At 37.1% G+C, this 16,796-nt stretch overlaps 1 protein-coding gene across 1 annotated transcript in view; it reads left to right on the forward strand.

Annotated features, from left to right (window-relative positions):
• Window positions 1-3,721: 3,721 nt before the first annotated feature.
• Window positions 3,722-16,796, forward strand: part of LOC145670345 (uncharacterized) — a 99,607-nt gene continuing 86,532 nt past the window's right edge. The window contains exon 1 of the mRNA XM_081738900.1: window positions 3,722-3,836. Coding sequence (XP_081595026.1) covers window positions 3,812-3,836 — 25 coding nt within the window. The 5' untranslated portion in view covers window positions 3,722-3,811. The remainder of the gene's footprint in view (window positions 3,837-16,796) is intronic.

Below are 16,796 nucleotides of genomic sequence, written 5' to 3' on the forward strand. Positions count from 1 at the left end.
TTAAAACCCAATTCTTGTAGCTTTCTTAACTCCACAGGAAGACAACCAAAAGGTGCTCACGCAAGGCAAATATTATATAGCACCATTTTTTCTATGAACCAGTTATAAGATACAAAAACTTGACGTTTCCAAATGAAACTATATACATTAATTGGTCACTTCGAAAAAGTGGGGGCAACTGCCCCCCGAATCGCCGCCCATGGTCGGCAGATATCAAAACAAAAACGGTAATATATATAGAGAACCTGTTCTTTTTGAAAACGATTCAGCGTCCCGAAGACGGTTCCATCTCCTCTGTCAACCTTCTATTCATACCGGAAGTGGAGAAATCAACCATTTTCGGTTTCAACATTGATTCCCATGGAACAAAAACGGTAACAGATAATGACAAGCTGTTTATTGCAATCAATTCAGCATCTCAAGAAAATATATAATCACCATTCGCAACACACTACTAACACCGAAAGTAGTTGAAATTTACTAGTGCTTTCGATTTGAAATTGATTTCCATGGAGCAAAAAATGTAAAATGTATAGAGAAGCGTTTCTCTGTAATCGTTTAAGCGTCCCAAGAATGGGTTTCGTCTTCTCCACTAATTCCCTATTAAAACCTGAGATCGTAGAAATCTACCATTTCCGGTTTCAACGTTTATCGGCATAGAACAAAAATAACAATATATAACGACAAACAGTTCTTTGCAATCGGCTCGGCGTCTCAATACAATATAGGCCCTACCATCACCATATATAACACTAGATCAAACCCAGAAATGGTCAGTTTTAATATTACGTTCGGTTTCAATATAGACATCCATTGACTAGAAATAGTAATAGATATTGAAAAAATATTTCCTTACAATCGATTCCGTGTCCCAAGAACAGGTTCTATTTCCGCCGCTAAACTTTTATTCAAACCAGAAGTAGTAGAAATAAACTTTTTCTGGTTTCAACGTTGATCGCCATAGAAAAGAAACGGTAATACATAGTTAAGAGTGTTTTATACAATCATTTCAACGGCTCAAGAAAACATATTATCATCACCCGCAATGCTCTACCAATATCATAAGTGGTTGAAATTTACTGGTACTTTCGGCTTCAATTCTTATTTCCACACAGCAAAAAAGAGATATCGAAAAGCGGTTTTCTGATTCAGATTCAAAGTCACGAGAAGAGTTTTATCTTGGTATTTATTTATCTGTTCAAACAAAAAGTGGTGAAAATATACGATTATCAGTTACAATACTGATCACTAAATGAGTAAAACGAAAAAAGATATCGATCGACAAGCAGTTTCTTGATATGGATTCAGCACTGCAAGAATGTGTTTCACCTCTTATTTCATTCGTCTATTATAACCAGAAGTGATATACATGAATTAGAACTTCTGGTTTCAATATTAATCTCTATAGAACAAAACCGATAAGAGGTAGTGAAGTGAATAATAGCAATTCAAACTTAACGGTACTGTAAATTGCCGCAAATGTGTCTACTGGGCTCCTGAAAACCCTCACGCTCATGGGGACAGGGCAATGAATTTACCGGGGTTGCTGTGTGGTATGATCCATCAGTGCGTGGTGTGATTCGTCCCTTCTTCGAGAGTATCGTAACTGGTAAGGAGTACTTTAATATGTTTCATACAAGAATTTTGCCTGCCATCCAAAACCTGTATGGTGAACGTTTTCTTACATGCAATAGGACGAATCCCCACCTCACTATCATCGAGATGTCAGGTTGTAGCTCGATAAAACTCTACCCGGACAGTATATTGGTCAAAGAGATTTTGTTGAGTGCTCACCTCGGTCTCTAGGGGACCGTCAAGAATGACGTGTATCGACAAAAACCAGCAACAATTGACGAGCTACGTGGAAAAATGGTAGAATCATGTGCTGTCATTATACCACATACACTAACAGCCGTTGTTCGGTGACATGGATATTGTATAAAAACTGCTGATGATCATTTTGAACACATACCATAACTCTCTCACTCAGTACCAAAAATTGTCACGTCAAGTCGAATTTATCACAAGTAGCAAACAGTGAGTTATGGTTTTGTAGCTCCGGGTGTAGACGAAATTCCGGCTGAGTTAATTTTAGCTGGAGCTCTAAAAATTGTGGAACAAGATACGCAAACTCATTCTCCTTATCTACAACAAGGAAAAGTTGTCACAAGAATGGAAAGAATCAATCATTGTTCCAATTTACAAGAAAGGCGACAAAACTGACTAATAATTATCGAGGCATTTCTCTTCTGTCAACATCCTATAAAATCCTTTCAAATATTCTTTAGCAAGATTGACCCCATACGCAGATGAAATTATTAGAGATTATCAGTGCGGATTTAGACGAAATCGATCAACCATCGACCATATATATACCATTCACCAAATACTCGAAAAAAAAATTGGGAATACGAAACCCCGGTACATCAACTATTTATTGATTTTAGAAAGGTTTACGACTCGGTTAGGAAAGAAACATTATACAACGTTCTTACTGGAATACCGGAGTACCGGAACTTGGAATACCGAGAAATCTAATTAGATTAATTGAGATATGTTTAAATAAATCCCAAAGTAAAGTCCGGGTAGGAAATTTTTTGTCCACGAGCTTTCACGTCGAAAATGTCCTGAAACAAGAGATGCGTTGTCGCCATTATTATTTAATTTTGTGCTGGAATACACTATAAGGAAAATCAAAGACAGCAACCAGGGCCTAGAGTTGAACGAAGAACAATAGAAAGAAATGCAGAGATCTTATTAAACGCTTGCAGGGACATGGGTTTAGAAGTAAATGCAGAGAAAACTAAATACATGGAAGTGCGTTGGGACCGTAATACGGCAAATTATGGATGCGTTAAAATATTAAATAATACTTTTGATAAAGTGGATACTTTCAAATATTTAAGATTAATATTAACAGACGAAAATTACATTCACGAAGAAATTAAATGTCGACTAAAAGCAGGGAATTCGTGTTACTATTCGGTTCAAAATCTCTTGTCGTCGCGAATTCTGTCGAGGAATTTGAAGCTTAAAATATACAAAACGATAATCATGCCTGTTGTTCTGTATGGTTGCGAAACATGATCGCTTAGTCTGAGGGAAGAACATAGACTAAAAGTATTTGAGAACAAGATCCTGAGACGAATATTCGGACCCAAGAGGAACGGGAATGAGGAATGGCTGAAACTTCATAACGAGGAACTACATAATTTATACGGTTTACCCAACATTGTTAGGGTCGTCAAGTCTAGGAGGCTTAGGTTTGCAAGTCATGTAGCTAGAATGCAAGAAAGTAGAAATACTTTCAAAGTCTTGACTGGAAGACTAATCGGAAAACGACCATTAGGAAGACCTAGGCGCAGATGGGAGGACAACATTAAGATGGATCTCGCAGAGATAGGAATACAAAGTAGAAACTGGATCCAATTGGCTAAGGATAGAAGTCAGTGGAGAGCTTTTGTGAACGCGGCATTGAACCTCCGGCTTCCATAGGCCATAGAGTTAGTTGGTGAGTTAGCAAACAGTGAGTACATTTTTGGACCCCTCTGAATTTTGACAATAGTATTGAAATTGACAAGGAATGCCACAATGAGATCTACACAGGAACCTACCCCCCAAAGTTTTGTACTGTGGCTTTAGAAAATGGATTCCTATTCAATATAACCCATTATTGAACTATGTATAAAAAATATGTATATTGGACATCCATGACAACATTGTTGAAGGTTTACGTGTACATGTTTTCTTGGGAAGATTTTGTGAATTCTTTATTTAATTAAATATTGATTGTTAAAAGTGTATAACAAGAATGAGAAGAGCTAGTCGACTCCCAGGTTAGTACTTTTCTCCATTTATGGAAAATACAGTAAAACATTTTAGCTTTCTCATTTTCTGTACCTTAATTACTTTCATATACTGATAGCATATTTGCGGAATCATGTAGTCACAATATTTTTGTTTCTTATATCACTCCATTAAAGTTGACAACTTATATAAGATTGCACGTTTTCTGTGGTACTAAGAGTGGTTAACTAAGATAGACGTCTACGTGCAGGTTGTACAAAAAGTCACTGTACTTACACCAATTATCAGTTCAATAGGTAGGTATGTTGTAGCTCACACACAAAACAAGAAACCTTCAATTCCTTCTTGATATTCTGATGTTAGAATGCGGGGAGTCACTTCTACAGCATTAAACAGTTGTTCGTGTAGCACCACAGCGTTTTTTAATAATTGCCTACAAACAGTTGTCGAATGAGAAATACATTACTGCCTTATTATCATATTTGTCTTAGGTACCGGTACACTTCAATATAGCAGAGTTTAACACATGGGCTGAAAAGTCCCGGGCATAACAAAGAAAACACCGTTTTTTTGGTTCAAAATTAGCTTTATTCATCAACGTAATCTCCATGAAGAGCAACGCAATCAGTCCAGCGCCGCTCTAACATTTCAATACCACTTTTGTAGAACGATTTATCTTTTGCCTCAAAATAGGCCTCAGTTGCAGCGATAACCTCTTCATTCGTGCGAAATTTCTTACCGGCGAGCATTTTTTTCAGGTCTGCGAACAGCCAGTAGTCGCTGGGAGCCAAATCTGGCGAATACGGTGGATGTGGGAGCAATTCGAAGTTCATGTAGTTTTGCCATTGTTTTGATTGACTTGTGACACGGTGCGTTGTCTTGATGATACAAAAGTTTTTTCTTTGCCATATGCGGTCGTTTCTTTGCAATTTCGGGCTTCAAACGCTCCAATAACGCTATATAATAGTCACTGTTAATGGTATGTCCTTTCTCAAGATAGTCGATGAATATTACACCACGCACATCCCAAAATACCGAGGCCATAACCTTGCCAGCCGATTGTTGTGCTTTCGGGCGCTTTGGACGAGGTTCACCAGTTGCTGTCCACTCAGATGCCGATCGTTTTGATTCCGGAGTGAAGTGATGGATCCATGTTTCATCCATGGTCACATATCGACGCAAAAAGTCCGGTTTGTTACGTTTAAACATGGCCAAACACTGCTCAGAAGCATCAACACGTTCTTGTTTTTGGTCAACAGTGAGCAAACGCGGCACCCACTTTGAACAGAGCTTTCTCATAGTCAAATGCTCATGCAATATAAAGCCAACACGTTCTTTTGATATCTTTACGATGTCAGCTAACTCACGCACCTTCACTTTTCGATCATTCAAAACAAGTTTGTGGATTTTTTTAATGTTTTCTGATGTTACTGCCTCATTTGGACGTCCACTGCGTTCTGCATCATCGGTGTCTCTACGACCACGTTTGAAGTCAGCAAACCAACGTTTTATTGTTGTTTCTGATGGAGCGGAGTCCCCATAACACTTTTCAAGCCATTGCTTCGCTTGAACGGTATTTTTTCCCATCAAGAAGCAGTGTAAAATTAAAACACGAAATTGTTTTTGATTCATTGTTTTGAAATTAACACAAGTAGGGTCACTCTTAGCACAATAACTCAGAGACGAATGAATAGAATATCATGAAATTCTCACAGCTGTCTTGTGAAGGTTAGTATTCACTGAAAACAAGGTGACTGCAATACAACTAGCGCCATCTATGTGTTAGGCCCGGGACTTTTCAGCCCATGTGTTATTTTTATAAGTGTTTACAGCTGATATTATGATTTTTTACATCTTAATTTACTATCTGAACACCCAGACCGATAATACGTACCTTTTTAATTTCATTTCACATCGTACTAACAAAAATGCCATTTTGTCCTGTTTTTAATATCGGCCAATACAAATGTTATTCATAAATCATAATCTATATTCGAGTATCAATAACATAAGTTCAGTTAATTTGTATAACCTAGAGTCGCTTTGTTCGGTAGTACGTTTCGTAATCTGTAGTGATTTATTCAGAAAAAGCTAAAAATATAGGGACAAAAGATGTTTGAAACCATTGTTTTCTGTTGCACATGGGAGTAGAAGTGACACTGTTCAACATTTACGTTGACAAAAGTAAAAGACATCGCAATGGGCATCAATCCGTAACAAGCTTCGCAAAATTTTAAGATTGCAACATAACACAAATAATACAACTGCTATGCCGACTATTACAAAGTAAAACGCAAATTTTACGTGGTATTGAGGCAAACCGCTACAAAATGGGACCCGAAGTCCTATTTTTGTCTCAAGAAAATATGAGGTGTGTCATTTCGAACTAGTATTCCCAAATATTGCGGACCGTAAAGCTACACAAAAGCTGGGCCCAGCAAATGTAACTGCTATACCGATTATTGCAAACTAAAACACAGATTTTTCGTTGCGTTGACGTAAACCGGTACGGATCACAACCCATAGCATGCCTAGGTATGCCAAACAGGCTGTTATCGTCCCAATTTGCTTACCAGATCTTCTAGTACTTCTCTTTAATACTTCTCTTCAATAATGTTTCGTGTTCTAGAATTTAAAGCATTGGCAAGCCTGTTGAATAAACGAAACTTAACTCTCACCCTAGCAGCCCACTTGATAAGCCCTATGTAACCTAATGGTCGGCATGATTAAGAATTGATATTTATACAAATTGTTGGTTTAACATTGACTAACCAACAATTTCCCGTCATTTATCCAACAGTTACGACCTCGCAGTTTACTTTTGCAAGGAATAGCTGGCAATTAAATTGGTTGGCAGCTAGTTGGCAAAAAGACCAATTAAAACATTGACAGGTGGCTAGTCTACTGTTTCCCACTATTTGGGCTATTATTCAGTACTCCTGGAAGAAGTACGAAGACTCAAAGGGCTTATAGCCAGCCAGTCGGAGATATATTTTTTCTTTCAAGTTAAAGAATGTGTGATGAATAACACGACCTTCCACTATTACTGAATTTCTTGATCAAAATCAGTAATACTATCACTGAATTGCTTGATCAAAACCGCTACTTCTTTCATTCACGTACAAGACGTATTCGTAAAGTAAGGCTACCAATTCTGTAGGCGGACAAGTAATAATTTTGTGCGTGAGTTAAGTATGGTGCCTTCTCCTGTTAATCTTCCGCTGGTCCTCACTGCTATGTGGTGAAGTCTAGTTCAACTAACACGTGTTTACAATAGCTGCACCGATTCAGAATCCGCCAAATGTGAGATACGGTCGGTCATTAAATTTCTCCAAGAACAATTTAAGCGCCCAGCTGATATTCATAAAGTAGGCCTATTACTTTTTGTTTATGGAAACATCTTGCTGGACAACACTTCCACAACGATGAAGAAATCAAGATCGAAGTTGAACTGTGGTTCCGGCAGAAGTGCTTCAATTATCTGACTATAGCAGAAGAAAAAAGTACCTAGAACAAGGCAGTGATTGAAATTGTAAGGTCTGTCAGGAAAGTAAACGTAAACCTGTTTTTTGAGTCTGGCATTCTTGCGCTCCATCCATGGAAAATATGAGAGTTAAATCAATCAAATGTTTACTGAGGGACAAGAAGAAAAGTCTAATCTGAATAAGACATTGCAGAGGGACACAAGCTGCGAATCCGAATAGTGCATAGCAGTGGTCGAAGTGAGACGGTATGCGGTGGCATGCCATACCACCTCTGGTTTTCCTGTAATCAGGACATACCGTCTCTGGTTTTTCAGTGATTAAGACAATATCTAAATAGCCGGTATGTTGAGTCAAAATCATAATAAAACATAACGCCTCTGCTTTCTCCCACTTTGAACACTGGTGCATAGTGTAAATAAAGGACGCCGCCGAATAAGAAAGCCAGAAATACCTGGTAAACGGAGAAAAAAGAGTAAAAAATTGTCGAAGTGGGAACATAAAACACAAATTCCAGAAAATACGCCGACAACTAAATGTTTACCAAGCAATGATCTTGGTGTAGTGGTTAAGGTGCTGGCTTACAAATGCAAAGGACGTCAGTTCGAATTCCCCACCACGAGATTTTTTTTAAAAAAAAAATTGTAAATAATGCATACAGCTCATGAGAGATGGTAAAAGAGGTCGTATTTAGTCTTTCGTAGCAATTATTATTGGTAATGTTTAGTAATGATAATACTTTTTGTCTTTGCGTATTGCTTTTATTCTTGTCTTCATTTCCAAAGAGAAGAATATCCGAACAAATGCCACAAAAATTCCTCTTATTTTTAATGTAAACGTCATTTGTAATTAGTAATGAATAAAAGTTTTACGTTCCGACGTAGCTGCAAAAAGTAAAAAAATGGAAGTGGAGGGGTTCGAACCCACACTCATGTTATTAAAAATTCAATCATTACACGCCTTAAACCTCTCGACTACGATTTCTACGTTGAGTACTCTGAGGCTTGTGTTTAGGTTAGGTTGGTTAATACGTTTTTCAAAAAAGAGGCCCAGTTAAGCTCTGACCCAGCACGGGCGCGAGAAGGGAGAAGGGTGCGAGGCACTTTTGCCGATCATCATCCTCTGAGTCAAAAATCACTTTCAGTTCGAAAGTTTCTTTCTCTCTCTCTCTCTCTCTCTCTCTCTCTCTCTCTCTCTCTCTCTCTCTCAGTGTGTGTGCTGTGCAGGCCCGTGCTGGCCCACCGGAACGTGTCCCGGTGCGCCCTCCGAAACATCACAGTATAAATAAAGATACAAGTTTTTAGTAATAAATTCTTACACTTTTATTCGTAAAGAACCTGTGAAAGGTACAGTGCACAAGGGCGCCCATGTGGTTTCCAAGGGTAGGCAAGTATAAGCGACATTTCAAATATAGTTTCAAATGTTGCTGTAACTGTTCTAAAAACTTTATTGGGTTTTCTATATTCTGAAGTACAATTTCTTCTAGGGGCGAGCACCTCACCTTGCCCTCCTGATGGGCGCCCTTGACAGTGCACCCTTTACACTAGGCGCCCTTGCGAAACCACATCAAAAATAAACTATTTTATTCACTCTTCTGAACACCACAGGTTTGTACGATAAATATATTCAGTTGCTGTTGGTAAAGAACCCGTGAAAGGTACAGTGCGCCCTTTACATAAGGCGCCCTACGAAACATCACATTATAGATAAGTGGTTTTAGTTATCCAGTGTACCAGGTTTGTTTAATAAATTCAAGTAGTGGCTGTTAATAAAGAACCTGTGAAAGATATCAGGCGCCCTTTACATAAGATGCCCTGAGAAATATCACATTATATATATTTTTTTTATTTTATTCTTCTGTATTTCAGTTTTATATTATAAATTCATACAGTTGCTATTGGCAGAGAACAGGTAAAGAGTATAATCACTTACAAAAATATTATGAAGTTATGTAGCTATGAAACGAAACAATGTGATACATCAAGATAGTTCGGATGCATTCATGAAATACCACATTGACACTAGTATCGATTTTCACGGCTTTCACAGTCTTAATATGCATATATATATCCAGCATATTGATTGTTGCTATGTGTTTTAAAGCAGTGTTCGGATAATCAGTACCTATTGTATATCTAAAATATAGCTATATTAATTTCTGGGAAATGTGGTCTTCCTGTAACCACGGCATGGCGCGCCCTCAGGTTGTGGATCGAGAAGAAGACCTCTAGATATAGAGTTTAGCTGCGAACATACTTGAATAAGCAGTCGCGGACAGACAACAAGGTGTGATCCTCCAGCTTGGGGATTTGGTGTGAGGGTAACAACCTCATCCTGTAAAAACAGGCTTGTTCAGATATATTCGCAGAATCCTCGAATCAGAACTGATAACTTGGCACGAACTCAAGGCACGAACACTAATTAACTCGAAGACAATAGTAAAAACCAAAACATTCGGGACATGTATAAATGCATCAACGAACTTGAGAAAGGCTATCATCGTCGTGCTTATACATTAAAGAAAGCCAACGGAACAGTTCTCACTGATCAGAATAGCATCTTAAATAGATGGAAAGATTTATTTGATGATTACTCTTACCGCATGCCGTGTCATATATGGCACATGCCTTTTTTTCCACTTTAGCTTTTTTGTAATTTATCAAAGACATCAAATGACTGTTTTGTCTGCTGTGTGAGATATTGACGTGTGGTGACGTTATAATAGATTTTGGTGTCATCTGGTATGTTCTTTGTGAGTTGTAAGTGTGTCATATATGGCACTTACTTATTTCTCGTAGGAATTAAGTGAAAATATAAAATTCAAGTTTTAATTCATTTTTCAAGTTCCCATATAAGGATTTCCAATACTGATTATTTTTTTGCTAAAAGAAACAAATCATACAGAAAGGGGTTAACACATAACCAAAAACTAATGTTCGTGGAGAAAGTGAAATGCATACTGCATAACCGAATATTCCAGAACCTAACCAGACAGAAACAGAAATCGCTATTTAAAAATTAAGGAAACACACACCTCCGGGTGTACACGAAATTCTGGCTGAGTTAATTTTAGCTAGAGGGGAAAAATTATAGAACAGGATACACAAACTCATTCTTCTTATCTGGAACAAGGAGGAATTACCACAAGAGTGAAAGGAATCAATCACGTCCCATTTCAGAAGAAAAGCAACAAAACTGATTATATAATTATTGAGACATTTCTCTTCTGTCAACATGCAATAAATCCTCTTAAACATTCTATTAGCAAGATTGACTCCATACACAGATGAATTATTGGAGATTATCTGAGCGGATTTAGATCAAATCGATCAACTATCGACCAGATATTTACCATTCGACTAATACTTGAAAAGAAATGGGAATACAATATCTTGGCATAGACTATGGTAGGAGGGAAACATTGTACATGCTTACAGAATTTGGAATACCGATAAAGGTAGATTATTTAAGATATGTTTAAATGAATCCCAAAGTAAAGTCCGGGTAGGAAAATTTATGTCTATGAGCTTTCACGTCAAGAATGGCCTGAAACAAGGAGATGCGTTGTCGCCATTATTATTTAACTTTGTTCTGGAGAACACTATAAGGAAAAGCAAAAACAGCAATCAGATCCTAGAGCTGAATTCAGAGGAGTCATTTCAGACTTCGCTTGAGGGGGGCAAGAGCACCACCGACATAGACTTTCACGTTTTGTATTAGTGTATTTGTAGACAATCTATTAAAATATATGTAATGCGCAAACTCTTGGGGGAGGGCAGTAGCCCCCTCCTGCCATCCCTAAATGACACCCCTAGCTGAATTGTATTTACCAGGGCGTACGCTGATGATGTAAATTTAATAGGAGATGATAGAACAATAGAAAGGAATGCAGAAATCTTAATTAACGCTTGCAGGGATATGGGGTTAGAAGTAAATGCAGAGAAAACTAAACACGTGGAAGTTTGACGGGATCGTAATACTGTATTTTATGCATGCGTTAAAATACCAAATAATATTTACTTTCGTCAAAGTGGATACCTTTACATATCTAGGATCATTATTAACAGACCAAAACTATAATCACTAAAAAATGATGTCAACTGAAAGCAGGGATTTCGTGTTATTATTCAGTTAAAAATCTTTTGTTGTCGCGAATTCTGTTGAGGAATTTGTAGCTTAAAATATAAAACGATAATCATGCCTGTTGTGCTGTATGGTTGCGAAAAATGATCTGCAGAAATGCAGACTGAATATATTTGAAAACAAGATTCTTAGACCAATATTCGGACTCCAAGAGGAACGGGAATGGGGGATGGCACAAACTTCATAACGAGGAACTGCATAATTTATACGTTTACCAAACATTTTAATGATCATCAAGTCTAGGAGGTTCAAATGGGCAGGTCATGTAGCCAGGGGAATGGCGAAAACTTCATAACTAGGAAGTGCATAATTTATACGTTTACCAAACATTGTTAGGGTCATCAAGTCTAGGAGGTTCAAATGGGCAGTCATTTAGCCAAAATGGAAGAAATTAGAAACGCTTTCTAAGTTCTAACTGGAAATCTAAATAGAAAAACGACAATTAGGAAGACCGAGGCGCAGATGGGGTGACAATATTAAAATGGTTCTCGCAGAGATTGGAATATAAAGTAGAAACTGGGTACAATTCGCTAAGGACATAAATCAATGGAGAGCTTTTGTAAACGCGGCACTGAATCTCCTGTGTCCATAGGCCATAGAGTTATATTAAGTTGTTGGTATATATAGCTTCTTTTTATTTGAAAGAAATGTTATTACAGGAACTAAAACGTTTTTCTCTAGTAAACAGGATTTTGATTCCAGGTTTCCACAAATTAGCTATTTACGTTAACACTAAAACAAATTCGGTGATGATTTTGATATAAAATGGCACCTATACTTTCTTTCATTCTCTCTCTCTCTCTCTCTCTCTCTCTCTCTCTCTCTCTATATATATATATATATATATATATATATATATATATATATATATATATATATATATATATTTGCGTTTGTATGGGCGCCCTTTCAGTAGGCTTGTCCACCGCCCTCGTTAGTATCCCAGCACGGGCCCGGTGCTGTGTGTATATCTATCGCATAAAGCGCATCTGTATATTTCTAAAACTCTTTTTGTGGATGCCATAATCACCGTGATTTTCAGCGGATTGAGACCAAATTTGGCAGAAACTAATTGTTGAAATATCTTGAATGAGTTCGTTAGCCAGAATAATCAGCTGAAAATGTTCAAATGGCAGCTCTTCAAACTTTTAAGAAGTTCCAAGGGAACCAATTTCGTCCATAAATGGGTATTCACAATGTTTGAGTGAGTTTTTCTCTTTTACTCAAATATTTGTGTGTAGGAACTTATCCTCTTTTATTGAAATATTGGACCCGATTAATCACCTAAAGAAAGTTCATGTCCTTTCGTTACTGTCAAGTTTTATTTTCTTTCAAGACAGATATTTTCCTATCGGAACAAGACAATTGTTACACATTGAAAATAAAGTAACTTGTGAAACGTGTTATTTGAAAAAATAATATAATAAATGTGCTTTCCCCTAACACAGAGAACTGTAAATCATGTATTTCGAGTTCGGGAGCGTGAATGGCGAGGAGTGTTATTTGATTTGCTTTTCAGTAACACATTGCATTGCAAATAGTTGTTGGTAACATTAGTGGTAAGTAAAATAATAATAATAATAATAATAATAATAATAATAATTATTATTATTATTATTATTATTATTATTATTATATATTACAAAAAGGTGTTGTTTGTGACAACGCTATATCTTCCTCGATTCTCCATCAAAAGTAATGATTGAAACGCCATATATCCCTTACTAGCAAAATAGCAATTTATATCGAGAGAACGGGGAATGATAGAGTGATGGGAGCAATGTTCGACAGTATGCACTCATAGTGCGCATAAAATAAAGCGATTTCAATGCAAAAAGAACGAAGCGGAATTTTTACTTTGCGGACTCCTGAAAGTAAAAACGGATAAATTCCAGACTTCGGAAAAAATCCGGTTTTGAAAAAATCTGGAATTCGGAAAAAATGCGGAATTTAGAAATTTCTAATTTTGTAAATACTCCGGAATTCGAAAAAATCCGGAATTTTTCCGAATTCCGGGGTTTCTATGAATTCTGGAATTTTCTAAATTCCGGTTTGTTTCCGAGTTCTGGAATTTTTCTGAATTCCGGGATTTTACCGAATTCCCTAATTTTCCGAAATCCTTAAAGTGAAATTTCCGCTTCCGGAAAATGAACTTCTCTCGGTTAATATGTATCGTGGCGGACATAAGTCTTTGACGAGGTAATGGCGATTGCTTTGAAACAAATGCAGAGTACGAGAATTAAATCTGTCATATCTGTAGTTTCGTGTGGAGAAAAAACAAACTTGTGAACCAAAGATTTAAGAACAAGTCAAGTTATTAATATAAACTTTACCGAAGATTATTCACTTATATCATCATAAAAGAAATACGTAAGACGTTTTGAATCGAAGAAATATAACATACAACTTTGCAAGCAGAGGCAAAGAAACCTGACGAATCGTTTACCACGTAGTGATGACGGTTCAGTGATCAAGGCACTTGTTGGAATCCACGTCGGGCAACTTTTTTTACTTTAGGATTTTTGATGGCGATTGATCGGCGATGACATACGTTTTATTATATTCAGATATTTGAATACTCGGATGTTTCAATACTTGAACTATCAAGTCTTCAGGAATAATAATAATAATAACAAACTAGTAATAATTATTATTATTTCGTACAAGATTAAAAGCTAGAAGCTAATTACTAGGGTGGAGCGTTTTGCACTTTTGTTGGAAATTCGATGACGGCTAGTGCGGAAAAGGTTCCATTAGCGGCACCGACCTTACTGATTTTTTTAAAAAAAATTTTGGACAATCCCTTACTCTGACTCAACGGACCTAAAGTTTTTTAAGTGTTTAGTTAAGCAACATGCACAACACCAATGACAGAAAAGCTATCTGTGGTCGTTTTTAGAGTTACCTGATGGGTATAATGCAATTATTTTATTAAAAGAAACTTGTAGCAATGCCAGTAAATAATTTTAAAATATTTATGAGTCAAAGTACAGCCATATTAGCTCAGTTGTTGGAATTAATGTCCAGATTCTGTTTGGAATGCCACGTTAACGATGATTGTAGGCATAGCTCTTGATATAACACGATTTCTTTTTGGCAACTCTTCGCTTGTTATGTACACCGACAGCAAATGCCATCTAGCGGCACACTGAGAAAAATCCGTTATCCGGACAGCGGTATGTTGTACAAATATATGGAATCCTTACGTTTAGTACGGAAATCTGTATGGAGCATACGTTATCCATATACTACATAATTACTGCCTTTTTCTCACTTAGATATTACATCATGTTGCTGCAGGATGTCTGACATCGAACAAACTTCCGTATATTACATATGTATACGTATATTATATACGTCAGCTATATATTTCATACATCCATCTGTATGTGAGATTCTGACCGCCCATGGACAGTTCTTTCTTTCATCATGAGTGACGTCATTGAACAAAGAACAACTGTCGTTTTCTTGCGGGTCGGTTTATGCATATCATGTCACGGCGTGGGAGGTCGTAACACCCTTCATTCTATATCTTCTACTTTATACTTTTAATACTTTACTACGTAACACGATCTTATTAATTTATTATACGCTTCATATATTTACTAACTATCCAACGATATTTGTTGCCTCGGGCATTAAATTGGTGAAGAAGAAGAAGAAGAAGAAGAGTCATTTACTGAACTAGGTTTGTTTACAGCTAAAAAGAACAAAGGAAGGAAACAAAAGCCTGAGTAAGTACAATAGTTAACTATAACATTAATTAAATATTCCTTTAATTACCGATTACTTTAGTATAACTCTCTTTAAGCTTAATAAATCACTAACATGTTAACGTGACTTCTGGTTGCAACTCTTCCTATTTTAACCCGTTAGTTAAGAAGAAAGAATGGGCGAATCTGAATTTTGAGAATTCTTTGAACATTGGCGCTTATAAACTTTTTCTACATTTCAAGGTGCACAAAGTAAATGTTGTGTTTATTTATTTCTTTTTAGACGGTCCCTTCCTCGGAGGAGAATTACTATAACATAGAGTAAATCTCATAACTTCATAACATGTTTGCTTAGAAACCGTTTTCAGCGCGAATATCGTCTTCGTGTAGTCTAAAAGACTGTTAGCCATTTTTGCTAGAATATTTTCACATAAAGCTTTTTGTTTAACGTCCTGCGATTATCCACCAAGGTGATGATGAGATAGGTGATAATGGTTGCAAAAAGAAAGTGGGGTGGAACGGAAGAATCTTAAGAGTAATCACGCACACAGTGTTTGCCCACCAAAAGCTCACTTGACAGTAGCTGGAATCGACCCATGGACCCAAGGCGTCAGAGGTGAGAACTCTACCGGGTCCAAGATTTGTTTCGTGAAACACTCTGAAGGGAGGGAATCAATTTGTAAAAATAGTCGAGTAGCACAGAGAGTTAAGGCACCAAATGTGATGGGGCGGAAATTATTATCAGTCAACTTTACTTAGTTTTACTATGCATGCAAATTTACTAGCTTATCTGACCTACTTGTAAGCGCGTAACATTCCAGTTTTTGACGTTTCAAATCTGAAAATATTATGTTGATAGGTTTTCGTGATAAATACTTTCAATATAGAAAAGTAATTCACGTGAAATATATTTACGACGTTAGACGGTCTGTTACTTACAACTCATGGTTTATAAAAGGTATAAATAATACAATGTATATATGTACTGTATGCTGTACACTTATAACATGAAAAAAAGTTTGCAATTTTATTAATAGAGGCCATGATGGGTTAGTGGTAAGGCCTTTACCTCTGGCACATGGGGTCCTTGGTTCGATCCCAACTCGCGCCAAGTGAGCTTTGTGGTGGACAAATGTCGTGTGCATGTTTTTTCTCGGGGTTCTCCCGTTTCCACCCACTTTCTTCATTCCACCATTTCACTCATCTCTCATCATCACTGTCTCCTTTAGCCTAGCCAGCATAAACGTGGGATGTAAAACTTAGAGATTTCATTTCATTTCATTTTTGAAGTAGTGACTTCGACTTTATTCAGCGGGGGTGGTGGCTCAGTGATAGAGTGTTCACCTCCGGTGCTTGACGACCCTGGTTCGATCTCAGCTCGCGTCGAGTGGACTTTGTGGTGGACAAACACCGTGCTCTTGGTTTCTCTCGGGGGTTCTCCCGTTTCCTCCCACTTTCTTCATTCCACCATTTCACTCATTTCTCATTATTGCCGTCTCCTTTAGCCTAACCGGCATATCCCTGGGGCGTTAAACTTAAAGATTTCATTTCATTTCATTTTATTCAGCGGAAAGTCAAAGTTTGGTTTGGAAAAAATCATCGAAATTTATTTTATTTCTTCGGAAAATTCGATTACGTCATTTACGTGTTT

The sequence above is a fragment of the Thermobia domestica genome, chromosome 14 (assembly GCF_964235325.1).
Source record: "Thermobia domestica chromosome 14, izTheDome1.hap1.1, whole genome shotgun sequence".
Taxonomy (NCBI): domain Eukaryota; kingdom Metazoa; phylum Arthropoda; class Insecta; order Zygentoma; family Lepismatidae; genus Thermobia; species Thermobia domestica.